The 26,326-nt window shown below is 58.3% G+C and overlaps 1 protein-coding gene across 1 annotated transcript in view; it reads right to left on the bottom strand.

The window, feature by feature from the left end:
- Window positions 1–563: 563 nt before the first annotated feature.
- The window catches only part of RASGEF1A (RasGEF domain family, member 1A), a 34,792-nt gene continuing 9,029 nt past the window's right edge, over window positions 564–26,326 (bottom strand). Inside the window, exons 2-13 of the mRNA XM_011953802.1 lie at window positions 11,696–11,899; window positions 9,059–9,181; window positions 7,807–7,944; window positions 6,666–6,887; window positions 6,180–6,254; window positions 5,684–5,776; window positions 5,103–5,205; window positions 4,945–5,024; window positions 4,013–4,204; window positions 2,973–3,096; window positions 2,473–2,545; window positions 564–2,266 (exon numbers count right to left, since the gene is read on the bottom strand). Of these exons, the coding sequence (XP_011809192.1) occupies window positions 2,242–2,266; window positions 2,473–2,545; window positions 2,973–3,096; window positions 4,013–4,204; window positions 4,945–5,024; window positions 5,103–5,205; window positions 5,684–5,776; window positions 6,180–6,254; window positions 6,666–6,887; window positions 7,807–7,944; window positions 9,059–9,181; window positions 11,696–11,899 (1,452 nt within the window). The 3' untranslated portion in view covers window positions 564–2,241. The remainder of the gene's footprint in view (window positions 2,267–2,472; window positions 2,546–2,972; window positions 3,097–4,012; window positions 4,205–4,944; window positions 5,025–5,102; window positions 5,206–5,683; window positions 5,777–6,179; window positions 6,255–6,665; window positions 6,888–7,806; window positions 7,945–9,058; window positions 9,182–11,695; window positions 11,900–26,326) is intronic.

The following is a 26,326-nucleotide window of genomic DNA, read 5'->3' as shown; positions in this document are numbered from 1 at the left end:
CAGATAGGAGTACCATGTCCTGGTTCTGGAGCCTTAGTTCTTTTTCTTCAATCCTCGAGCTCTCATGTGCCCCCAAAGAACCCCTCTTCTCTGTTACTCTTAAGTATAACTCATGACACCAGAAGCAGCCCCTCCAGACCTGCTTTCTGCAGGCTGCCCTGCAGGATTGCGTCCAGGGGTTCCCCAACCTCCCCTGCCCCAGAGAGGCCATCTAACTCCTCTGCAGTAACACAGCCCATACAGCCTGGCTTAACGAGGTATCCTGAACTTACATGACCATGTGACCATGCAATACAGCAGCCAGTGACATCTTTTTGGAGCTCACATTGAGGAAAGTAGGACTAAACATGCCTCTTATAGCTTTTTTCGAGTCTTGCCTTATTCAGTGGAAAGCCCATTGTCAGAAAGTGTTGCCAACTGGAGACAAAAGTCCCTTGCCCAGTCCCTCCTGGGAAGGCCACAGCAGGCCTAGCAGCCTCACCCTCCTCCCTGCCCCAGAGGACCCATGTCTCCAGCCAGCAGCAGGGCTGCCCCCTCACCGTACACACATAGCAGGCAAGGGAGGGGAGTGACGTGTTCTTTTATTGAAGCAAGTATGTCCAGTCACACCAAAACTGACATCCTGCATTATGGTACAGCTTCATACTCAGAGTTCATCTTAAATACCAAAACATCAAATCAGGGTATGTATCAAATTGGGAAAATAAAGTAGCAAACATAGACACTGTTTCAAGTAGGTACTAGAACTGATCACCCGTGAAGTGCACGTGGATGTGTACAGAAACCGTTCTAAGGCTGTATTCCAAATATATATTCTCAAGTTTTAAGCCTTTCTCATCTCAAAGACATAAACAAAGCAATATGTACTATCAATATACAATCTGTACTAGCTAGAACCTCAGAAAGTGCAAACACACTGTGACAATACAGTGGAACTATTCCTGCTCCACCCAGGACCAGAGGCATGGGCAGCGGGCCTAGGGCTGCCTCCTCCCCAGGCCCAGCCTCTCCCAGTGTCTTCAGGCTCTCCCAGGAGCTTTGGGAATTGGGACCTGGCCCATCCTCACCCAGGCTTCCCCATTAATCAAGGCTCCTGCAGAAGCCGGGAATGCAGAGAGGGACGAGGGTGCGGAATTCCTGCAAGGGAGACGGTCCGCGTGGATAGACCTCACGCTTTCTGAAGGACAGCTGTCCTGCGCCATGGTCAGTAGGGCCCAGGGCTCACACCAGGAAGTCAGACATGGGAAAATGGAGTGTGCTCCTCTAGCTGGGTGTGGAAAACACCCCTCAGTATTGGGCAGTTTTATCTGAATGGGCTCCAGCAGTATGGCCTGGCGAATTTTGTTTCCAATTCCAATTAGGGGCGCTGCCCACCCAGGTGGGAGGAGGGCTGTTGGCTCCCTCCCCTCTGTAGGTAGGTTTCAAGACTAGCTCTAAATGTCACCACCCTGGAGTCAGCCGTGTATTTTTCTTCATCACAGCTCAGTGTGTCTTTCAGTCGCAGCCCAAAAAACTGACAACTCCATGCTTCCTTCCCTTATTTTAGATTTCCTGCTTTCTAAAATGTAGTTGAAGAATGATTTGCTGGACACATTGTCACAGAAAATATGCTGCCAGGTGCCCCCTGCCCCTCCCTGACCCCACAAATCCCTGAAAGGAAAATGAAAATGTAAACTTTGGACAGCCTGTACTCAAAGGCTCACTTCCAGAAGTGTGCGGACGTGACCTCCCAGCCCCCAGCCCTCCTGAGGGCAGGCGCCCAGACGGAGTGGGACTCACCACAGCCCGAACCACAGAGCAGGAAGACCAGACCCCAGGACCCTCTAAGGCACTAACCCCGACGTCAGAGACACTGGCTGGAAAGGCGTCCGAGCAGGCAGGGCTCACGTTGGTTTTGGTTGGGTTTTTTAAAATATTTTTTTCGTAAGATGTTAATAATCAAAAGTAGAAAATAAAAATCTACATTTCATTAGAATAAGATGTTATCATGGATGCCATCTCCCATGATACTCTCCCCTCTCCCTCCCCAAAGCAGGGCCCTGCCCTGTTATTTAAAATAAACAAAAAAAACTTTGTAAGTGCCAAAGGTTGATGCATGAAATAATTACCATTTTTTTCTCATAAAAGTTATATACAAAATGGACCCCAACCAGTGAGGCCTCCTCATCTCAACCCACATCAGTCGAAATTTAAACCCAGTTAGTGCGCGTGCTTCCTCTGGCGTCGCGGGCTGCATCCGCCTCAGGCTCTGTTCAGGAGGGTGGTCCTAGAGGGGGACAGGGGACAGGCAGCACTCAGGCCCGAGCAGGGCGGCGGGTCTAAGCCATCCTCAGCCTCCCATCAAACATGTCCGGCAGCCCTGCACCAGGGACGTGGCAGTGCCCAGGCCCCCTTTCCAGGAGGGTGACCCTTGTGCCCACCCTGAGTCCTCCCTCTTCCTCACAGACTCCCATGTCCCTGGCACTCTCCTACCTGAGGGTCTTCCAGCTGTCTTTTTCCATGTGGTTCTCAGGACCCTCACTTTCAAAGGAGGCGACGAAGAGAGCTGAGAGACAGGAAAGTCCCTCAGAGCCTGCGTCCCCATGCAGTGTCTGTCTGAACCCAGCTGTCCCTTCAAGGGTGCAGCCCAGGACAAGGGGACAGTGACCTCTGGCTGGGCTGAACACAGTTCTCTGCTGTGTGGGGCTCTCAGGCTGCCTGTTGGGGACTCTAGGAAGGTTCCTCGTGTTGCAGCTCCTGCCCTAACCCCATGTGACCCTCTCCAGTGGCCACTGGAAACCGACTCTCTTGTTCTTCTCTTCCATCCATCCCACGACCCACCCTCATGCACACTCGCCCGTGCGAGCAGAGCCTGCCCTGTGTGACATGGAGCAGCCAGCAGGCCACCTCCCAGGGCAACCCCAAAGGGCACCGGGCCTGGACAAGGAGTCAGGTGGGGAGGGAGGCATGCTGCATTGGGAGGCAGCCCTCACCTTCCTCGCTGTAGATGGGCGCCGTGAGCAGGTAACTCTGAATCTTCTTGTCCTTCTCGAAGGGACACTCTACCTGTGTCCATGTCATGAACTCATGGATCTGTCTGGAGATCTCCCAAAATTTCTGAAGGGAACAAAACCAACTGATGTTCATCTGTCACCTTAAGCACCAAACACTCGGTCAGGGCAGGGGACGCAGGTTTTGGCCTCAGTCTCCTGCCCACTTCACTGGTCCCAGCAAGATGGGACAGTGGCCCTGCACACTGACTCTGTGGCCATGGGTGGCATGCCCTGCAGCCTCAGAGCCAGCAGGTGTTCCCCAAGGCCACTCTATCTAGCCCTCCACCTGGGCCATCAGGCCGACAGCAGGGTCTCTGCCTCTCTGTGCAGGGACCCAAAGAAGGCCCTACTGATGACTCCAGCCTGAGGCAGGCACCCCATCCACACCCAGCCCAGTGGCGCCAACCAGAATGTGTCATGATGTCCCTTCTCTGGGACCTTCAGAGGGATCCCTGCTCCTGCCCACCCCTCACCTGTGTGAGGTAGGCATCTGGCAGCCTAGAGCTGCCTACACCTGCCCTGCCACCTATGTCCCACCCTCCCATCTTCACCAGGTGCCTTCAGGCCCACCAGGCAGGCTCTTCACTTCCATCTGGAATTCTCTGCCGCCTCCTCCCTACTCAAGTCCCTTCCTACCTAAACCCCTCCTGACCTCCAATCCCACAGGGGTGGACAGGGCTGTCTCCCTGTTGGGGCCAGGCTGGAACCACGGTCCTGGATAAATACAATTCCCTGTGACTCCAAGCTCTGCAACTAGGCCATCCACCCAGAAGTATAGACGGGTACACCTCAAACCTCGCAGTCAAACAGCACCCCTGACCCACCATAAGGCTTTCGGTCTTGAAGGCCCTTGTGAACCTCAGGCAGTGCTCAGGAAACCCACAGACCCTGACCCAGGGCTACTGCCTGGCAGCTCCAGTAGCTCAAGACAGTTTCCACCTGGCCTGCCCTGTGCTGGGACCCCACAGGGCTGAGCTCACCTTGAAGTTAATGTGCCCGTTGGGTAGGTGGTTGGTGTGGATTTTGTGCAAGAAGTAGATGTCCTTAACGAAGAGGTTGAACACAGGGATGACAATCTTCTCACGGCTGCTGTTGGCCATCTGGGACCTCTGCGTGGCCCCCTGCAGGGCTGTGCGGTAGTTGCAGAAGTTGCTAGACGGGTCCATGTGATGCTGTGGGCACAGGGAGGACCTGGTGAGCATCATAGCCCCATGCCCCTCTGACCTGCTCAGGACACCCCTCTGCAGAGCAGGAGGCAGCAGACAGAGAAGGCACCTGGCCCCTGGGCAGCCTGGGAGTTAGCACAGGGGAGGGGACGCCCAAGGTTGCCTGGCTGAGCTCTGGGGCCAGGGCTTCTGAGTTCAGGTCCCGGCGTCCTCTGGAAAGCCATAAAGAAGTGTCATTGCCCTGCCTGCCAGGCCTGAGCCCCTCGCCCTCCTTCCTTTGAGACTTCCCTTTGCTCCTCTACTTAGATCAACATCTCCCAGACCTGATCAGCTCTACAAGACACATGCTTTGCAAAAATGGACTCTGTGATCACACACATCTGAGGAAGGCTGCAGGTGATCCTGTCTGCTGGCCTCTGGGCCATCTAGACAAGCCAGGACCTGGAGACACTGACCAAGGAAAAGGCAGTGTCTTCCAACACAACCCCACTCTTGTCAAATTCTTGCTTAACCGCCTTCCACTCTGGAACTCGCCTTAGGCGATGCCAGGTCCGCCTGAAGTAACCAAGGACACCTTAAGTCCCCACTGCTGGAGGACAAACACGCCAGGCCAACTCAGCCAGCAGGTAGGTGCTGACCCCAGGGAGAGGACAGCAGCTCCCCACCCCCACTGTCAGGGCCCCCTTCGAGCCCTTCACCACAAAGTGGGTGTGGCTCGCAGCTGTGACAGGGACTCAGGTGCCTACCTCCAAGACATCAAACTTGGCTGTCTTGACCTTGGACCAAGTTTTCTTCAGCCTCGCCACAGGACTGAGGTTCATGCCAGCTGCAGAGGACAGCAGGTAGGGTCAGGGCTGGGGGGCGGGCCACGCAGCAGCCCCACCCTGGGTGCCCAGTCACTCACAGATGATGGCCATCATGGAGTTGAAGTTCCCGATGTTGAAGCACTCCCGGGCCACATCAATGAAAAACTCCAACATGCGGGTCCGGTGTTTCTTCTTCACCACCTGGAAGGTGGCAGGTGACCTCAGCACGGCGCTGCCAGGGGACAGCAGGAGCTGGGGCCACCGGGCAGAGGAACAGGGGGCAGGGGGGACCTTGGGACTTAGCTTCTGGCCACAGTGGGCTGGTCCAGGTCTATGGCTGTGTCTGGGAGGCCCAGACATGCGCACAGCCTATGCTCAGGCTCCTCAGTCATCAAAGGGAGGGCACCATCTGCCCCAGAGGGCTGTGAGGGCCGGCAAAGCCTCACACAGGCAAGAAAAATGGTGCGGGGCATGGGGAGCACTCTATGGACAGGGTGTCTGTTGTCATTGAAGGAATCGCTGTATGTTGGGATCGGCGGACCACCAAGGCCCTGACAATGCAACAGGGACTTCGTGCATTCACTCTTAAAGTTCCATCATCTAACTTCTGGGGCAGGATCAGGGCCTTGCTGGGTGTGGGCATGGCAGCCACCCCACCATGTCTGCCATAGGCACTTACCCGGCACACCTCAGTGGCCACCAGCATGCTCAGGCAGTTGAACCAGTTGTCGTAGGCCTCCAGGCTGTAGGTCTTGGTCAGGTCCCCTCGGCACTGGAAAGGACACAGCAGGTCATAGGGGGCCTGGAGGACCCTGGCTGGACAACTCAGTCCCCACAGCTGGCCCTGGTCCCCAGCCATGGCTCAGCCTACACTGCAGCAGCCTCGATCATGCCTGCCTGCTCCTTGCTGCCCAGTGCAGAGCTGGCAGGCCAGGCTGGCTCCCCGGCCCAAGTCTGTGACCTTTCCCAGCACTCATCATCCATGACCAGCACAGCCATCTAAGGCCTCTTGGAGCAGGTGCTAGGAGGGCCAGTGCCATATCCATCAGGGCTCATGGCCCAGCACTCCAGAGGCGCTCGGGGCATGCTAAGTGAGGTCCACACCCACCCTGCATGGAGTGCAAGTGCCAGGCAGACAGGACTGGCAGGGGTGCCATGGGCCTTGGCCCACTTACCCTGTGGTTGTCCAAGGAGTCCATGTGGCTGACGATCTGCATCAAGTCCTCAGGGTAAATGCTGCTGACCCTGTCCTGGGGTGGAAGACAGCAAAGGGAAGGTGACAAGCCTCCCCTGGAGAAGCGACAGCACTGCATAGGCATGGGCACAGGGAGAGGAGGAGCTGCCCAGGGCATAGGACCTTCACCTCCTCCCAGGACAGTCCTCCATCCTAGGGCCACTGCAGTCCCCACTGCAGGACGATGCTACTCCAGCTCCTCCCACTGACACAGCACTGCTGTGCTCCTGAGGACGTGAATGCCAGGCACAGAGGTGCCTGCCACTCAGATGGACACACACCTGGCATGAACTGTAGCAGTTGGGACTCGCAAGCGGGCTTCCCTGATGGCTCAGTGTGACTAGCAGGGGCCTGCAGTGCTGTGCTGAAAGCAGCACTGTGGTCCCGCAGCCCCCGCCCCCTAGTCAGGGCATGGAGCAGCACTGACCAGCTCAATGTGAGTCAGCTGCTGGGCCAGCACCAGGGGGTCACAGCACACGCCCAGGATGTCCTTCTGGGTGGCTGGTGGCTTGGTCTTGAGGATGGGCCCCTTGTCTACAGCCGGTGGCCGGAGCTTCTCGCGCAGTTCCTGGAGCTGGCTCCGGGCAGCCAGGGACAGCAACAGGCTCTGCGTCATCTGGGCAATGGCCTTCTTCACTGTGCCATTCTCCTGTGGGGTTGAGGGCAATAAGGGTGCCAGCATGGGCTGGCAGCAAGGCCACCACCACTGTGGGTACGATCCATCTCACCTCCAGGGATGTGCCTGACCAACGTGAGCCCACAGCTCCTATCTAAACCTCAGCCTTCAGGCCTTCAAGGACAAAGTGGGGCACAGTGTGGGCTCCTCTGAGGACTGCTGGGGAGGGGTCTCAGTGGGCTGTCCTGCTGCAGAACAAGGCCAAGGGCAGAGACAGGCTCAAGGCTGAGCTTTTGGGTCTGAAAAGCATGACTTTTTCAGAGGCGGCCCACTGAGGTGCTTCCTGCAGCAGGAGCGGCCCATAGAACAGTTCAAGGCATGGGAAAGGCTTCTGCCAAAGCCAGGAGTCTCTGCCCCCTAGGTGGGGGCAGCCTGGGATCCCTGGCTCCTCCTGGAGTACTCTGGGTGAATAGGAGCTGCTAAGCATAGGGAATGCTTCTACTGTGGAGGCCCAGTTGGCCCAGGCATCTCCAGTTCTCTCTCCACCAAAGGCAAGGGTGAAGACATTTGAAAAATGGGAGGCCTATTTAAAGCCTTACCCCCACCTCCTCTCACTAATCCAGGACAGGCAGAATCTTACAAACTCTCAATAGGCTCCCACTCCAGGGACAAGAACAGCAAGGGCCAGGAGAGGGTCGAGGCAATGATCGCCAGGCCTGCAACTGGGCTGCAAGGTCCCTGTGTGCAGTATCATGAGTGACCCTGGCCCACTGCTGGCCAGCTGAGCTGTCATCTGGGGGAAGGGAGGTTGAATGGGGCCACTCAGCAACTCTCCTGGGGGAGTAACATAGAAGGGGACCACCTACAAAATTATCCCCGAAGCCCCCACCCTCCCAAGGGCAGACCCTGACACACATCCAAGGACCCTGACCAGAGCCCAGGGAGGACTCACTTCGTCGCACTGGGTGACACGGTGTGTGATGGCTTTCAGCTCGGCCATGGCCTTCTCATCCTGGAAGTCATAGGGGAAGGCCTCCGTCCACTCCTTCAGGAGCTGCACGATCTTGGCTGAGAAGGACTTCAGCTTGGCCTGGGGCAGCAGAGGATACAGAGTGAGGCCCCACAGGGCAGAGCAGAGGACAAGATGGCAAATTGTGCAAGCTTCCCACATCCCCGAGCCACACCCCAGGGCCTGTGCTGGGCACAGCCCCCAACTGCGTGCCACCTGCAGTTTGGCCAGACCTGAACCACCACACGACTCCTGTTTGGTTCCTTCTTTCTTCCCCTTAAGTTGGCTTTCTTTTTCACTTAAACAAACTTATATTCAAAAAACCTACCCCATCTCTAAGGTGACAAAAAACTAATTCTATTTGCTATAATTAGAAGTCACCCATAAAAGCAACACAGTAAAATAACCCAAGCCAAGCCATCCAGTTAGAGGAGAGCTCCCGTCTGCCCCCCGCGGTTGAAAGCAGGGCGACAGCGCTGAAAGGGGTGTGACCCTGAGGAGAGGCGACGCGCCCCCGCGCCCTAGTCCACAGGCACGCACGACCCCACCCAGCACAGGGCCTAGAGCATGGGGACTGGCCCTCTTGGCTGAAACGACTTCGACCCTCTCGGAAGATACCCGCGCCGCCTCTACCCCCATGGGGGGGGACTGTGCCCGATGCTCAGGCGCCGCGCCCCCATCCTCCAATCCCTCAGAACGCACCACGGGCCAAGCCCCTCCTGCGCCCACCAAGACTTTGCGCCAGCCCACACCAGCCCACTCAGACCGCTGGACCCCGCCCCCGGCCCCTGAACCACCCAGTCCGCAGCCCTGCAGCTTTCTTCGCCCACGCCGCACAGCCTCCAAACCACGGGATTACGCCCACGTTGCCGGCTCGGGCCTCCCCCTCCCACCACGCCCCTAACCCAACCCGCAGCTCCATCCCAGACCTCACCCCAGCCTGGTGTGACGCCACGCCCCAACTCAGACCCGCCCCACAGCCCCAGCCAGGCCACGCCCCAACCCCAGACATGACCCCACCCCCTGGTACTACCCTGGACCCCACCCTACAACCCCAGCTACGCCACGCCCAACTCTAGCCCTGACCGCGCCCCCCAACTCCACCCGGAACCCCGCCCCATGCCTCCAGCCCCTAGCCTTGACCTCACCTCCCGCCCCCTGCCCCTACCCGTGCCCCAGCCAGGCCCCGGATCACCTTTTCAGGCCCGGCCTCCAGCTGCTGCTTCTGCTCTACACAGATCTGCCCCACACGGGCCAGCAGGTCATGAGGGGGCATAAAGACCCGGGAGCTCAGGAGAAAGGTGAAGATGTACGTCCTCTGAAGGCAGGAGACGAAGAGAGGGCGGAGGGAGGGTGAGACTTGGCGGAAGCAGGCCCCCCGGGGGCTCACCGCGCTGCTTCACCTTTCCCGGCTGCTTCCCAGGCCCAGCACCGCCCGTCCGGCGGCCATGCCTTCGCCTGCCCGGTTCCCTTCGCCTTGCAGGCCCTTCCTCCTCTTACTGCTACCTCGGCCCTGCCTACCTAGGAGGCACAGCTCGAGCCCCGCCTCCCAGCAGCTCTCCGAGGGCTCCTAGCAGCCTTCCTCCACTGGGATTCTCCCCCTCTCTGCCCCAAGCCACCATAGGGCTAACCCCAGACTGGGACGTTGGTAGGGCTCCATGGGGCTCGCTGCGCCAGGATGCAAGCCAGCTGCTTCTTCAGATCCTTGTGGGCCGGGCTGGAGGTCAGCGGTGGGGAGGGTGGGGGATGAGGGAGGTTGGCACAGGAGCGGGGCCTATCGGGAGCAGGGCTGATCCATGGGGCGGGGCCTCATCAGCAGGGCCGAGGCCCCATCAGCAGGGGCGGGGCCTGAGAAGCAATGGTGGTGGGGGTCCCTGCACACTCTGACCAGCTCTGGGCCTAGACCCTGACTGCCAGAGCAGGGCGCCTCCATACCACATCCACATGCCCTCCATCGAGATCCTCATGGGTTGGGTTCTTGGGCCTTTTGTCTAATGAGGGTCAGTGTCTGTGGGAACTTCACTTTGGCTCCTGCTTGTGGACAGGGTAGACTTGCAGGTCAGGGAGACTGCCTGGGACTCCCTAGAGGGACTCTGCCCACGTAGTTGCTGCAGGCTGGGCTGCCCAGGAGCCTGTGCCCCTACTCCCAGCCCAAATAACCCGGTTTTTCTTGCCCTAGCCAGAAGCAAGCCAGGTTGTATTTGCTGGGAGTACAGGCCTCCTGGAGCAGGACTCAGGGGCCTGGGCTGGCACTGCCCACCGCAGTCCTCCCTGGAGCACCGGGGACTCCTCTGACATCCTGCAAACTTCCCACGCCCTGCCCCAGGCTGTGCAGCATGGGGACTTGGGGGGTCAGAGCCAGCACATCTCTCAGGGTCTACCTGCTAAGGAGACAACCAAAACGTGGAGGAAAGGCCCGTCATGGAGCTCTTGGCCAAGGGCAGGGCACCCAAGGGGAGAGCCTGTGCATCTCCAAGGAGGAGCACGGAGACCATGTGTGTGTGTTTGTGTGCATATGTGAGTGTGTTCAGCTACCCATGCACATGCGGAATGGTGGGGTGACGGGGGAGGGGTAGATGCTCGGCAGAGGAGCCAATGCCCAACTGGACTCTCCTGCCCCTACCATCCCTCTGTCCTCTCCTGGGAAGCTGGTCAGATCCCAGGGCACAGGGACCACACTGGATGACTGCCAAGTTGGCTCCTCTGGGGTAGGCCTCTGAGAGGGGCGGCTTCTCCAGCTGCGGCATGAGGCCCATGTCCCACAGATGGTCCTGCCCTGGACTACTTCAGGGCCTTGGGCCTCTCCCCTGGCTCTGCCCTGTGAGCACTCACCAGCCTGTCTGCACTGCCATCTCCGGCCCCAGGCAAACCCTGATAGGGCTTATGGGACGGACAGAAGGACAGATGGAGGAGGAGGAGGAGTGGGCAACAGAAAGGCAAGGCCGCCTCACCCAAAGCCCAGAAGGCAGAGGAAGCCTGGCAGGTGGAGATGCCAGGCTGACTGCAGCCCCGTTCATTGGAAGCTAGAGGGCAGCATCCCTCCTGCCCACCTCCCTGCAAGCTGTCTGACTCCCAGGCTGACAAGCGGGGCAGGGAGGGAGAGGGGGTAGCATGACGTGGGCAGGACTGGCCCTCCCAGAGGGTAAATGCTCAGCTCACAAGAGGGAGCTGGCAGGCCCAGTGCCACTGCTGTGAAAAGACATCACCCTCCAGGGGGAGGGAAGCCACACTTGACAAGGGAATGCTTTCTCTGTTCCAAGACTGTATCATGCCACCTTGAGGTGAAAAGGGAGGATTAGGGTTGTTGCCTAGGAACAGTCCCCGAGTCAGCCTGAACAGTGCTCTGCTGACAGGGCAGGGCAAGCCGGGCCATCTCCTCTTCATTCTGGAACACCAGGGTTTACGTACAAACCAGCCTCCCAGCTCAGCCCTGGGCTCCAGGACCTGGGCTGGGCATGCCCTCGCCAGGACCCCAAGTGCTGGCTTTGCCCTTTAAAACTCCTCTTCCTCCTTGGAGGCCCTGCTCAGAACTCAGGGCCTTGCTCGGCCCTTGTGTGTTTCTGCTTCCTGTGTCCCCAGGATCATCTCCTCCTGCCTGGGGCAGCAGCAGGGAAGTCACAGCAGGTTCTACCAGGCCCCCTGCTAGCTGGGGGTGTATGCAGAGCAGAAGGCAGAGAAGGCCCTGGAGGTGGGCCTGGGCCCTCCACTGTCCTGCCCCTCCTGCAGCCCCGTCCAGCTCTACCACTCTGTGGGGGCCTCCCTCCCACACCTGACATCTGCTGGAGCCCAGGTCACCCCATGAGTCTCACTCCACAAGACCCCACGTACTCACATCGGGGTAATAATCCACTGTGGGAACAAGGTGCTCCATCAGGGCCTCCAGGGACCCAGAGATGAGGCGTCCATCTTGGAAGATGAGGTCCCCGGAGCCACCACTGGCCCCACCTCCACGCTCCCCCATGCCAGGCTGCACCTGTCCACTACAGCTGGGCCCAAGGATGCTGGAGAAGACAACGGACGTCTGGGGCATAGTTTCCTGGGAGAAAAGAGCAAGGACATGAGGCATCAAAGGCGCCTCCACAGCTCCACAGACCCTCCTCCCAGGCAGCCTGCAGCCTGCATGCATGTGCACAGGGGTGCGTGGCAGGGGCATAGCAGTACTGGCAGAGGGTACCCGCATCCCAGGGCAGGGGCAGGCGGGCTCCTCAGTGGTCCGCCAGCTGCTGCACATCTGATCACTGTGTCTTCAGCTCCCTGTGGGCCAGGCCTCATTCCAGGGCCCTGGACACTCAGAGCCAGCAGAGAAGAGAAACTCTGGAGAAATCGTCCGAGGAGGGACAGGGAGCCCGCGGTGGGCAGTCAGGGCCGCCTGGGGTGAGAGGGCTGTGAACAACTGATGGGGCTGGCCACGCAGCTCCCAGGATAAGAAAGGAACACCCTAGGCATGAGGGACAGCGGGTGCTGAGGTCCTGACCCAGAGATGTGTGCAGCCAGGAGCTGGGAGGGCAGTCTGAGGACTAGGGGCCGGACACACAGGCTGCATGTGCTGCTTCGTGAGGTGGGAGCCTGGGGCTCTGAGCACAGTAGTCTGACTTATGGTGGCTGCCGCGTGAACAGTGGGTCTTGCCACAGCCCAGGGAGAGCTTGCTCAGGCAGGTGGTAGCAGGAGTGGTGAGCAGGGCCACTCCACACGGTGAAGGTCTGGGGCCGAGCGGCTGACCAATATGAGGTGGGCGGGGCTGGAGAGAGATCTGGAACTGGCTTTGAGTGAATCTGAGTGCTCCTGAGATGCAGATGTCTGAGCAGCTGGGCCTCCTGGCGGGCTCGGTGCCCACACTGGGACTGTCCTCCATGGCATGGCCCACTGTGACGGGGCTCAAGGTCTCACCACACCCTGCAGCTAGGAGTTCTTGTGAAGCCTAAGGGAGTCTGAAGCCCTCTGGGCCTGTTTCCCCAGTGCCCCAGACAGCCAACCATGCCTGGGAGGAGCCAAGTGGAGACTGGGCAATGCAGCATTTGCCAGCCTGAGAGCCAGGGGTGGCCTGCCTATGGCCTTGTCTGCACACAGAACCAGCCTCACCCTCCTGGCCCTCAAGGGAAGGCAGCACAGGTGCCAGCAGCTGAGGTCAGGTGGAGGAGCCAGGCCCTCCTGCCATTTTGCTCTTAGTTTCCCCTCTGGGCAGAGCATGTTGCCATGATTACTTCAGTGCCATGACAGGACCATGGGCCCCTGCCCTGTAGGGGCCTTACAAGCAGAGAGCGGACCACCTGCCCACCGCCCGCCCCCCCATACACACACACACAGCACATCCCTGTCCCTGCCACCAGGGAAGAAAGGACATCCGGCCCAGATGACACTGGTTTTCCCACCAAACGCCTAAAGGTTTCCTTGGAATTCTTAGAAAATCCTTAGCAAGGACAGCAAGGACGCAACCAAAGGCCCCACAATGAGGCTGGGTGGAATCTCTAGGCCCCCAGGCTCAGTGCTGTCCCCTTTCCAGGGCAGGGAGGTCATGGCTCAGACTCACACAATGCTCCCCTCAAACTCAGGCCAGCAGTGGTGCCTCACACAAGTTAGAATGCACATTCTCAGGCCTAGCCCCAGACCTGCTGGTCAGAAACTCGGGGTGGCTGCTTCTGTACTCCAACACACCCTCTACTCCAGCCCAAGAACCACTGATGTGAGCCAATCCTTCATTTTTCAGATGGTGAAACTGAGGCACAGTGGGAAGGAACTCAATTAAGGAAATTCCAGGAGTTCCAAGTCCAGCCTAGGTGTCACCACCTCCAGGAAGCCTCCGTGGGTTTAACCTAGACTGTTGACCCACAAAGCCAGAAGTGGCTGTATCATTCACCTGTGTGTCCTATTGCTGGCCCAGGGTGGCACTCAGTGACCATTTGTGCAATGAAGTCATGAAGGTGGGCTCACAGACCTCTTGTTGCCCACAGCTGCTCAGCACTGTCTCAGGCATCTTACCTGAGGCCAATGCACTCTGAGACAACTTCCCCAAGATCACAGTTCTGGGTTCAAAAGGTGACCAGCAGGTGGTAACCTTGGTCAGTTGGGCCTCCTCACCCCAGGCTCTTGGGGTCATCAAAGAGGGCATTTGCCATGCCACTGGCCTCTCCCACTGCAGGCTGCTCTGATCGGGAGGTAGTATGTGGGGGATGCACTCTGACACCCCACAAACTCAGCCCCAGCCGATCCCCCACAGGGCAAGGCCACTCCACATCCAGCCTTCAGAGAGACCTGCCTCGGGGCCAGGAGGCCTGCCTAGGAGCTGAGGAGCCAGCCTGGGGACCCAGCCCACTGGTCAGCAGCCAGAGAGGGGCTGGGAAGGCCACGTGGGAGCTGGTCACCTTCGAGGGTGGGGGCCTGGATGAGGAGCACGCAGGGATGTCCCAGGCAAGCAGGGGTTCTGCACATGCTGACAATCCTTTCGGGGAGTCAGCAGAGCCTGAGGGGGGCTGTGTGGAGCCTCACTGACCTGAGAGGTGGGGTGCTCTGGGTTCCTTCTGTCCTGCCTACCTGGAGACCCACCTGGGGACATGGCCCAGTGCTAGGTCTCCTGCACTCAACAGTTTTAAACCAAGACCTTGCAGGTCTGGGGGATGCCCCATGAGCCTCTACCCCCGAAAGCTCAAGCCTAGCAGGGCCCACCCTGCCCAGCCATGGAGCACTTCGAGGAGGGTCTCTAGGGCTCAGTGCCAAGTGGAGAGGCAGGTTCACTACATGGCTTTTCCCGGGCAGGAATCCTGGCCCCGCAGCAGGCCCACTCCTTGTTCCTGGGTGCTTCTGGCCAGCCCTCGACCTTCCCAGCTGTGAAATGGTAATGATGACAGCACTTCCCCTGCGGGGTCCCCTGCCGGCCACCCCCACCCAGCCCTGAGGTCACTTGTTCTTGCACCTGCTTCCTCCTTGCCCCAACAGCAGGGACAGGCACTTCAACATGCAACTGCAAACCTGTGTATCTGAACAGCTGTGTCTACCCCCAGGCGGCCCCTTCCCAGGGAAGAACTGCACACTGGGCCCTTGGCTCCAGTCACAGCAATAGCGATCATGATACAGTGATGGCCAGGGTGCTGAACACTGAAAACGGCAATGCTAGAGTTGAAGAATCCCAGTTACTCCTCCCAATCACCCCCTATGCTCCCAGAGAACCCTTTATTCCCTTATGCAGACGAGGGCTGAGTAACTGCCCCAGGTCACCGCCAGAGGGCAGCAGTGCCAGGATTCACACCGAGCAAGCAGCAGGGGCAGGCAGGGAGCCCAAGTCTGAGCCTGGCTCCACCACCTGTCTTGGCTGTATCAAGATCCTCAAACCCTCAGAGCCTTAATTTGTCTATAAAATGGGCACAGGGAGCACTACTTTAGGGGTTTGCAGGGAGGATCAGAGGAGCCCCTGTGTAAGATGCTGGGCACCAGGTGCCTCCTCACCCCCAGGAGCTGACTCCCACCAGCATGATTGCTCAGCACCTCTCCAGCTCACACAGGAGGCACTGCTTATTCTAGACACACTGGCCCTTTGTGTCTGGGCACTGTGGAGAGCTCAGGAAGCCCCCCCCCCAGGGCTAGGCAGAGACAGGGCTGTGGCAGGCCAGCTTGCTCAACCAGCATTTGTGGGAACCATCACCTCCACCCCAAGTCCAGCTGGGGCTGGCCTGGACAGAGCAGGCCACCCTGACCCCAGAGAACCAGACCCTGCATGGATGCTCTAAGGCCAGGTGTGGTCCCCGAAGCAGGAGCAGCACCTTCTCCTGAGCCAGAAACTGGTGGAATTGGGCTCAGTGCTCCCCCTTCAGGTAGCTCATCTGCACACTAGAGTTCTAGACCCTTCCCCTACAGCCTGTCAGTTCCAAGTGTGGCCGCTGGACCTGCAGCTACAGCATGACCTGTCGCTTGTCAAAGTGCAGATCTCAAGTTCCAGGCCAGACCTGCTGGGTCACATCTGCTGCTGAGCAAGACACCAGATGAATCATGTGCAGGTGAATGGAAGGCCCGGGAAGCCACCTGTGTGAGAGCCTCAGCCTCCAGGTAAGCTGCACTGGCTAACCCAGGGCAGGGGCCAGGTACAGAGGCTCATGCCTGTAATCCCAGCACTTTGGGAGGCCGAGGTGGGTGGATCGCTTGAACCCAAGAGTTGGAGACAAGCCTGGGTAACACAGAGACCCCTGTCTCTACTAAAATTCAAAAAAAAAATAGCTAGGTGTGGTGGCACATGTCTGTGGTTCCAGCTACTTGGGGAGCTGAGTCAGGAGGATCACTTGAGCCCAGGAGGTTGAGGCTACAGTGAGCCATGATCATACCACTGCACTCCAGCCTAGGCAACAGAACCAGACCCTGCCTCAATCAGTCAATCAATAAACAAACCAGGGCAGGCCCTCGGCTGTAGTACGTGCACACCAGCACCACGTGGCGACTTTTCAAAGACACCGTGCCTGACCCCCACCCCAACAACTCTAATTTAACTGGTCTCGGGGGCAGGAGAGGCACTGGCATCTTCCACAGACTTCCAGGAAGCACGGGGAGCCTCTCTCCTGCCTCAGCTGCTGCTGGCTGCATCAGACCCATCTCGAGGCAGCAGACCCTGTGAAGGGCTCAGGAAGCACCCTCCCCCTTCCCCCGAGATGTAGGCACAGACGGGGCCGGGGCCAGCCAGTGTGCCAGACCAATATCTGTGGCAACCCTCACCTGGAAGAGCAGCAGCCCCTTGCAGGGAGTTGGGGACAGGCTTGCACCCTACACTAGCCCCTCTGACTCCTTGGAGCAGCAGGCCCTTGCAGGGAGTGGGGGACAGGCTTTCACCCAGCAGTCCCTCTGGCTCCTTGCAGCCCCTCCTCTGTTCAGGCAGGAAGGAAAGCGCCTCCTAATTATAGAGCTAATCAACGCAGAAGAAACGTGCTCACAGCGAGGCGGGGAAGAGTGACTCACTGTCTCCTGGAGGACACGCCTCACTCCCTTCTCACCTCCCACGCAGGGCCGGTGGGCACAAGGGCAGTTCAGAGGCCCAGCCTGCTGGTGAGAGGGGGGTCCTTTCCATCTTGGGAGAGAGCCAGTTTCCATACTTGGCTTTACTTGGCTCTCTGGGAGCAGCATTTGAGAAGCGGGTCCTCCCTGTATCTGAGCCCAAGTCATCCTGGCTGGGCCTTGAGGGTCACACCCTTGCCCTGCACAGCCTCAGCAGCACTGTGGGAGGCCTGGAGTGGAGGCTGCCTGAGAGAGGCTGAACCTAGAGGCCCCTTGCCACCTGCCTGCCGGGATGTGCTGCAGCAGGCCAGAGGGGAGGTGGCAGAAAACAAGGCACAGGGCTCTCCCCAGGCCTCCACTACTCCGCCTGATTGTGGCTGTCCCAGCCTTTTCAGGCTTGACCCAAGGTGCCCCACCTGGCACATGTGCTGCTGTCCCCCAGAGGATGAAGTGACTCATGGGGTCCTGCTGCTGTCCCGCCTTGGTCTGCCACAGGTGATACTATCCTGAGAGGCCCCCGCAGCTGCACCCCGGTCTCTCATGCCCTTGTCTGCAGCCCCGCATACCTGAGTCTGTTCCCGCAGTTGCAGATCCTGGGCCTGGGACTGCAGAGCACACCAGAGAACAGGCTCTGTCCCCACACCTGCGGGAAGCCTCTGGGTCGCCCTGAGCCTGCTTCCTCGGCTGGACACTGGGTGTGGAATGTCTTGTCCCACTTCCCTGCAGGGCTGCAGTGAGGTTGAAGTGAGAGACGGAAGCTAGTGCGGTTGTGTGCCTGGAGCGGAACCAGATATGTGGTTCTGTGCCACCCACATCTAGGCCTTGCCTCAATGGTGCCCAGTGGCCCAGCACTGGGTGCCACTGCTTCTGACCTGTGGCCTCTGACCTAGGCCCTTAGGACCATGGGCACTCACGACACCGCCAGCCCTGGGAAAGGTTGGGGCTGGGGCAGGTTAACACCTTGTAGGAATCCTCACCCCAGCGGCACTGTTTTGAGACAGAAGTTTCACAGAGCCTCCCCAGAGATGACTGGGACGCCACCTGATGTTGGAACACATCCCAGCATCTCTCCACTCGCTCCCGGCCTCCTGCTGCCCGGGACTTCCCAATAAAGCGAGCACAGCCAACATTTCCCTGAGCTCTGATCTCAGGTCTAAGATGGGCTCTGAGACCTTGCACACACCCTGTAGAGTGAGTAGGGTAGAGGAAGGGCTGTCATCTGGTTTCTCAATCCCCTCTGACTCTAGAACAGCCACATGCTGATGACACCAAAGTGCCAAGAGGGGAGAGGCCAGGAGCCTGCATCCACATGTGGGCCAGGCCTCCCATCGGCGGTCAGCCTGGGGCAGTTCCTCCGTCTGTGTGAGCCTTAGTGGTACTCGCACCTGAACCTCATGGTGGCTGTGGGGAGGGCGGGGGTGGCAGGGAGACACGTGGAGTGTGGCTTCCAGCCTAGCACGAGTGCTCACACGCGGGGCGTGCTTCAGTGCAAGTGAACGCTGCTCTCAGGGCTCTGCTCAGCCTGGGTGAGGGACTGCGGGAACACAGCCCTGGATCTCTGGGACCTTTTGCAGTGGGTATGTTCTGGAGCTCGGCCTCAGTACAACTCAGGGGAGAGGCACTTTTAGGGGACATAGCCTAAAACTTTAGCTTCTGAATATTCACAGCTCCCCCCACAACACTCACACACACAGGTTCACACAGGTGCACACATGCACACACAGATGCACACGCCCCTTCACACCGAGGAATACACTGTGCCAAGCACGCAGCACTGAGAGTGGAGGGCACTATGTTAAGTGGAGCAAGCCAGGTACGGAAAGACTAATGCTGCATGTTCCCACTCAGGTGGGAGCTGAAAACCTTGCTCTCATGGAGGTAGACAGTAGAATAATGGCTACTAGAGGGCAGGAGCAGGAAACAAAGATAGCTTAGGCAACCAGTACAGACTCACGTTTAGATAGAAGAAATAAGTTCTAATATTCCATAACAGACTCAGGTGGCTATAGTTTGCAGCAATGTACTATATACTTCCAAAGAGATAGAAGACTTGAAATGTTCCCAACACATAGAAATGTCAAGATTATGGACACCCCAAATACCCTTCCTTGATCATCACACACCTCGTGCATGTAAAAAATACACGTACCCCATAACTATGTAAAATACTACATATGAATAAAAGAAAAGAATAGCTTGGGGAGAGGAAAAAAGCATAGAGAGCAAGAATGGAAGCGGCTAGACTAAGGGTCCAGGGTGAGAAGAGGGGAGGGGCAGCTAGGATCTGAGAAACTCCAGCCTTTTAAGAAAGTAAGAGGAGGGACCCAATGCAGCCCCAGTGCCATGAGAGATCCTGGGAGAGAGAGGAAAAGAGGGATGTTTTTACCAAAGAGTATGAATGACATTCATTTTTGCAGCCTCTTCAAGAGACGTCGGAGAGTTTTTTGTTGTTTTTTTGTTTTGAGACAGAGTTTTGCTCTGTGACCCAAGCTTGGAGTGCAGTGGCACGATTTTGGCTCACTGCAACCTCCACCTCACAGGTTCAAGCGATTCTCCTGCCTCAGCCTCCTGAGTAGCTGGGATTACAGGTGTACACCACCATGCCCAGCTAATGTTTGTATTTTCAGTAGAGACGGAGTTTCACGATGTTGGCCAGGCTGGTCTTGAACTCCTGGCCAGTCTCAAGTGATCTGCATGCCTCAACGTCTCAAAGTGCTGGGATTACAGGGTTTAGCCACGGCACCCAGCCTGCTATCCAGTTTTCTAATGTGGCCCATGCCCGCCCCCCAGGCAGCACACAGAGAGAGGCCATCTGCCTCTGGCCTCATGTGTGCAAAAGCTGGATGCACTCCTCAGGAGGGGCAGCCACACAGCATGTACACCTTTCCTGAGCTGATGCACAGTCCTTCCCTCCACTCAAACTCCAGCCATGGGCTCTGAGACCTTGCACCCTGCCCTGTCACCCAGGAGCCCCTGAGAGCTGCAGCTACGATGGAGGCCCAGTGGCTCCCAGCCCAAACCTGTGGCCTCACTGTAGCCAGGCCCTGATGTGTGTGTCGTCTTCCTGTGCACCCAATCATGTGTCCAGGCCTGGGCAGCAGCTGGGTCCCTTCCCACTCCCAAGTGTTCTTTCTGTGTCCTGCACTGAGGATGCCCAGCAATGAGGAGACCCAACAGAGCCACGGGAGGCCTGACACCACTGTGGCCTCATAAAAGACCCCCGGGGAAGGGGGACGCAGGGGTCAATGAGTATTGACCCACCCTGCCCCCCTTCAGGGGTGTGTGCACAGAGTACATCTGTCCAGGTCCCCAAAAGGGACTATGGGAGGAGCATCAGAAGGGGGCCCCATGGGATAACTGGCCATCCACCGCCAGCCCCACCACAGCAGAGAGTGGGGACAACAGGGCAGGAGGGGACAAAGTCTCCTGCACAGCCGGACAGGAACAGGGTCAGGCCTCCATTCAATTTCAAAGGGAAGAGCAGTCTAGGGCAGGATTCTAGCACACTGTCGGAATTCTAGGACCCCTTCTGGATCCTAGAGTCTGCAGTTCTGGAAACTTCCAAAGCAGGGATTAGCCTTCACTTAACTAACCTTGCTTTGCTTTAAGTGTGCATCCTTAGGAGTTAGAGTGAGCCGTGTGCTGCCATTCCATGGCTCATCTTAATGCAATTCTCCCTCATCCAGGGAGGCAGCCCGGAGAGGCCCGTTTTTCAGATGGGAACACTGAGGCTCAGCTCACAGGACCCACGAGGCCGTAATGTGCAGGTCTGCCCAGGTCTGCCCTGCTGTTACTCAGACCTCAGCATTGCCCCTGAGAGCGCCTGGTGGGGGCATGGCCCCCTGAGCATCAAGTGCAGGCTGAAGCCCTGGCCCAGACATGTGGACAAGCACACATTCTCATGACCTTCTGCAGATGATTCTGGGGATCGATGAGCTCTCAGAAGCTCATCTGTGGACCTCAAATTAAGAAACTCAGCTTCCTGGAAAACTGGGACAAAAACAGCCCTCAGGGCCCATCATGCATGAGTCCCAGGGATCTGCCAGGAGGTGGAGGAGGGGCTCCAGCCAGCCCCCTGCCTCTGCCAGCCTTGGCAGGGGGGGCTTCTTTCTGAGGCAGCACGTGGGCTTCTATTTTTTAACCTACTCAACAAAAACAGAGACTATTTTTAGCTCAGCAAGCTGCAGGGCATCACAATTAGCAACTGAAAATTACACATCTCGCCTGTCTCCCCTCTCTTGGCTGGCGGAGAAAGCATGCTCCTGGAGGGAGCTGGGGGCAGCCCTGTGCCATGACACTGGTGGGCCTCAGGAGGGGAGGGACCCACGCACCTACCTGGGCTGGGCTGGATGCATGCCATGGACCCAACAGAATGGGCCCTTTGCCCTTCAAGGGATAACCGGCCAGTTCTCTGAAATTATCGGTACTGGGCTGGGGAAGGAGGTGGGTGTTCCCCGAGCCCTATTCTTTGCCCATTCATTCATTCATTCATTCACAAGTGCTAATGATCCCTACTGGAGATACACCAGGGAAAAAAAAAACAGGGCTCTCTGGCCCCAGAGAGCACCCCACAGAGCCTGTGTGGTGCCACACATAATGGCCACAGATGGCAACATGATATTATGGGTTAAGAGAGAATCAGTGCTCCAACCGAGGAGAGAGAGGTCAGGAATATGAGTGGGAAAGCAGTAACCTCTGCCTGGGCTGTGAGGTTGGCCTCCCTGCGGAGGTGAGGCCTCAGCCGACTGGAAGGAGCTTCTGGGAAAGGACTAGCGGAGTGAGTGGACAGAAAGGCTGGCGCCAAGGCCTGGGAGCTTTGGCCCATTAGTTCTCTGGCAAACCCTCCCTGGGCCACCTCCTGGCTGGCTCACTCGCTCCAAAACATGCTCTGACTGATGATGTGTGTGTCGGCCCTGCTAAACCTGTACCTGTGATGTGCCAGGGTCAGGGTCCCCAGCAGTGCCAGGCTGCCCCCCAACCTGGCCTGGTCCCCACCCTGCCAGGAGCAGGGGCGCTGGAGCCACCAGCACCCTAGGCACATCCCACTGCCACCACCATTGTCATCGGTACTCAGGGTCTATGCCTACAGTGGGTGGGCCGCCTGCCCCACTCTGTGAGGGTCTGGGCTCTTCCCACCAGGACATCGGGAATGAGGCTTCCCTCCCCAGGAGACTCTCCCAGGATGCAGCAGGTGATTCCTGATTCTCTTGGTGGACCATCTTGTGGGGGTCCTCACCTTACATAGCGGGGAGGGCTCAGCAGGGAGTCAGTGCAATTTGTAAGTGAAGTGCTTGTTTGAGTGTATGGGAGGCAGACACCACGGTTACAAGATTCATCGTGCAAATGCACATGTTTTGCTAAACCTTCAATGGACCCTTTGCCTCAGTGAGGATTTGAGCCCCTCCTGGATAGGAGACAGTGCTAGGTAGCCAGCCCAGGGGCTGCCCCCACCTAGAGAAGGCCGTCGGGATGTGGCAGTGGGTCACATCACAGGGAAGAAGCTGCCCACCTTGAGGAAGGTAGAGGGCTGAATGTGCCCACTTGGCTTGAAGGCTCAGCCACCCTCGGGGAGGAAAGAAAGCGGGGCACTGCTCCTGATGGGATAGGAACCTGCATGGGGTGGCAGAGGAGGGGGAAGGAGGTTAGGGGCCTCCTCCCTTCCACGCAGCATGCAGCAAGGACAGACTTCACCCCATCTCCCTCCCGAGCTCCATCAGCACTGGTCAGATGGCGGAGGCAGCTGCACCTCCTTTGCCGCTCACCTTTCCCATCTTACACACCCTTCCCATCCTCTGACCCTGCCAGTCCAGAGCTGAGTTCCCAGACCAGTAAAAAGAGGCCTCTGGGGTCCCACCTGCACTGAGAGGCACGGTGGAGGGAGAGAAATGAGGTAGGGGCCACCCTCACCTCCTGGATGTCACTCACCAGCAGGAGAGCCCAAGTGAGGAGAGCCGATGGCCCACAGACCCAGTGGGGCTGCTGCACCCTCAGCTGGCAGAGCGCACTGGGACCCAGCCCATCCCAGCATGAGGCTGGGGGACCTGTATGGAGCTGAGAGGAGGGGTGCCTGCCCCAGGCAGCTCCCAGCCCTTCCATCCCTCTTTGGCTCCCACTTCTCTATCACCCCTGTCCTGGTGACCTGTGTCCCTCGCTCATGCTCCCTCTTCCCACGCCAGGGCTACGGTGCTCTCTCCAAGCTGGCACTGCAGTCCCAGGCGCTGGAAGACCCATATCAGCGCCTCCATCCCCACTGCACCTAGGCCCTCCCAGCTCTGTGGAAGAAGGCTGGGTGACCAGCCACAGACCAGCCCCTCCACCACACCCAGGTCCTCCCAGCTCTGTGGAAGAAGGCCAGGTGACCGGCCATTGCCCAACCCCTCTGGACATCATCTATCCACAATGCGCAGGTGAGTGACACCTGCCTGGGAGAGTCTGGGGCTTTGTCTCCACCATTTCTGAGATTCTAGTGCCTGCTAGAGGGACTAAAGCCAGGACTCTAGAAGCCACACCCTGACTCTGCCCAGGTTGGCCCCAGGCCTGCCCTCAACAGCAGGTGGGTCACATCAGAGCCCCTTCCCTCAACTGGGATGCATCCACCTCCTACTCCCTGACCCAGGGCAGGAAGGGATCTCCCCCAACCACCCAGCCAACACTCATACGTCCTCCCCACCCCCAAACCCCAGCTCTCAGCCCGTCCTGACTGAGCTGAAACGTGTCTCCCTTGACTCCAGGGAGCCCTTGTCCCATCTGCTGAGGCCATGCACAGCAGATGGGCAGGGGCCGGCTGCAGGCCCAGGCTGGATCTAGGCATGGGCTGGGTGTCCAGTGGTAAGGGAGTGGGCCCCACTCCAGCTGGGAGCCGGCACCCTCCTCTGTGAGATGCCACCTCCAGCACCTTCTTTCCAGGTGACCGTGAGCACTAAGTGAAGCCACGAAGCTCAGGACAGGCTCAATGCCTGGTGGGCTCTGATGGCATCGGCACTGCAGAGCACTAGCGGCCCTATAGGTTATCCAGCTGCCTCCCTAGACACACAGCTCTTGGGAGCTGGTGCCGCCCCCTCCCTCATCCCACTTCTGAGTCCTTCTCACCTCCTATGCAAGGGACAGCCAGTGCACCTGCTGCAGACAGCAACAAGCGAGGAGAAGCTGCCTCCTGCTTCTAGGCAGTTGGATCCATTGACCTGGTTGCACTGTCCTGTCCCAGGCATGGGGGACTCAGAGCTGGCTCTGGTCTAGGGGTGGGTGGCGTCGGGGGTGACACTCCCCTGCAAGTCACCTCTCCAGTCCTCACCCTCCTCTCTCTCAACCCCTGTGGCCTCTGCAGCAGCACAGTCCTTGGGAGCACATGCTGGTCCCATTCCTGCAGCAGGGCAGGGAGCTCCCTACAGCCCCTGCCTCTCCATCCTCCAGGCCAGGCAGGCATCAGAGGGCAGGGGTCACGCTGTTTCACATAAGCCAAACTTCAAGTGCTGCGAAGAAGGGCTGGATTTACCTTGGTGAACCTTCCAGGCTGGCCAGGGCAGTCCCGGGACCTGGCCAAGGGCTGCAGGCCAGACTCCAACAAGGAGGCGGCTGCCATGGGAACCAGCACAACAGCGCCTCGCAAGGGCACCCGCTCCAGAGGCCTGGCCACAGGCGCGACGCAGATGATTAAAGCTTTGTTACAGACACATGATTCATTTTTTCCTTCTGAATTCCCTTCTATTACCCAATACAATTTGAATTGACTGAAGGAATCTGGCTGTCTCCTCTTCACACTCCTCAGATTCTGCCCAGTCTGGGTTTCTGCCTCTCCCTTTTCCCTTTCTGTCTAGTCAGCTTCTTCTGGGCCTGCTCAGGGCACAGAACGTCATTGTCCACCAAGAACCATTCCATTCTTGAGACTCAGTAGGCCCACGGATGCAGCAGGTGGGACTTCAGAGAACCCCTGCCCTTTCCCGGCAGGCGCTGGCAGCCTGGCTTCCCACTCTGGCTGCCTGGGGGTCCCTGTACCCCCTCCCCTTGGCCTCGCTCCCTCTTGGGGCGATACCATCAGATTCTGCAGGGGTAACAAGAGCCTCCTGCAGATGGGTGGGCAGCCCTGGGCCTCCCAGGGGCAGAGCTGGGCACAGGCTTGGATGGGGTCATGTGCAAACTCAGGCAACCTTGGTGGCCAGTTCTGTCCTTTCCAGGAAGACCCTCAGGGTGCCATGAAGGAGGGGGCTGGGAAGCAGCGTGCAGATTCCACCCCAAGTGAAATCAGCCCTCTGGGGTCCCTGTCCTAGATGGGTTGTCCACTGACGATGGCAAGACAGAGTAGGGTGTCTTGCTGCTCATCAGTTCTGGGCTCCAGTAGGAAGGCACCAGCAACCTGTCCTGCCCAGGCCCACCGGGGCACACTGCCCACATCCAGCCAGCCCTGGGGTCAGCCCCAAAGCAGCAGCCCATGACCAAGAGAGAGGGACAGTGAGTGGGCGGGGTCAGGGCTGAGGGCCTCCAGAGGCGGGAAGGGATGGACAGCCGGGCAGGCCACACACAGACCTGTTCCAGGTGAGCCACAGCCTCTGCCCTCTACAGCCACCTAGGGTGCTGGGATATAGAATAAAAACCATATGGTTCTTTTAAATGATAACTAATTAGGCTGAGCAAAGATCTTTCCTTTGTGTTTCAAAACAAATAAAAATCCATTTCCCTCACTTAAATTGTCATCCTCCTGGCAGATGACTGTGGGAGCAGGGAGCTCTCTCTGGGCCAGTCATGGGGGTAGGGGCAGGGGCACCCAGCTCCCTGCTGGGTCACAGAGCCATGGGGATGCTCAGCCCAGCAGCCTCTGGGAAACAGCACCCAGACACACGTCCTGACTGCCACCCCCATGCTGTGGACACAGGCAGCTCTCCTGTCACACGCTGTGTGTCTGTCCCCTGGCCCTGGGGGCTGGTAACCAGTGGTTAGACACTGGCCAGACCAGTACACAGGAATGTGTAATAATGTGTTGTGGTCCTTAGGGTCTCAAAATAAACGGCCAGGCACAGTGGCTCACACTTGTAATCCAGGCACTTTAGGAAGCCGAGGTGGGAGGATTGCTTGAGCCCAGGAATTCAAGACCAGCCTGGGCAACACAGGGAGATCCCTGTCTCTACAAAAAAATTAACCAGGGGCAGTGGCATGCACCTGTAGTCCCAGCTACTCAGGAGGCTGAGGTAGGGGGATTGCTTGAGCCCAGGAGGTAAAGGATGCAGTGTGCCAAGATCGTACCACTGCACCCCTGGGTGACAGAGCCTGGGCAACAGAGCAAGACCCTATCTCACCAGGTGTGGTGGCTCACTCCTGTAATCCCAACACGATGGGAGGCCGAGGCAGGTAGATCACTTGAGGTCAGGAGTTTGAGACCAGCCTAACCAACATGGTGAAACCCCATCTCTATTAAAAGTACAAAAAATTAGCCAGGCGTGGTGGTGCATGCCTGTAATCTCAGCTACTCCAGAGGCTGAGGCATGAGAATTGCTTGAACCCGGG

The sequence above is a fragment of the Colobus angolensis genome, unplaced genomic scaffold, assembly GCF_000951035.1.
Source record: "Colobus angolensis palliatus isolate OR3802 unplaced genomic scaffold, Cang.pa_1.0 Scaffold370, whole genome shotgun sequence".
In the NCBI taxonomy this organism is placed as follows: domain Eukaryota; kingdom Metazoa; phylum Chordata; class Mammalia; order Primates; family Cercopithecidae; genus Colobus; species Colobus angolensis.
This window is presented reverse-complemented; position numbering and strand designations above follow the sequence as displayed.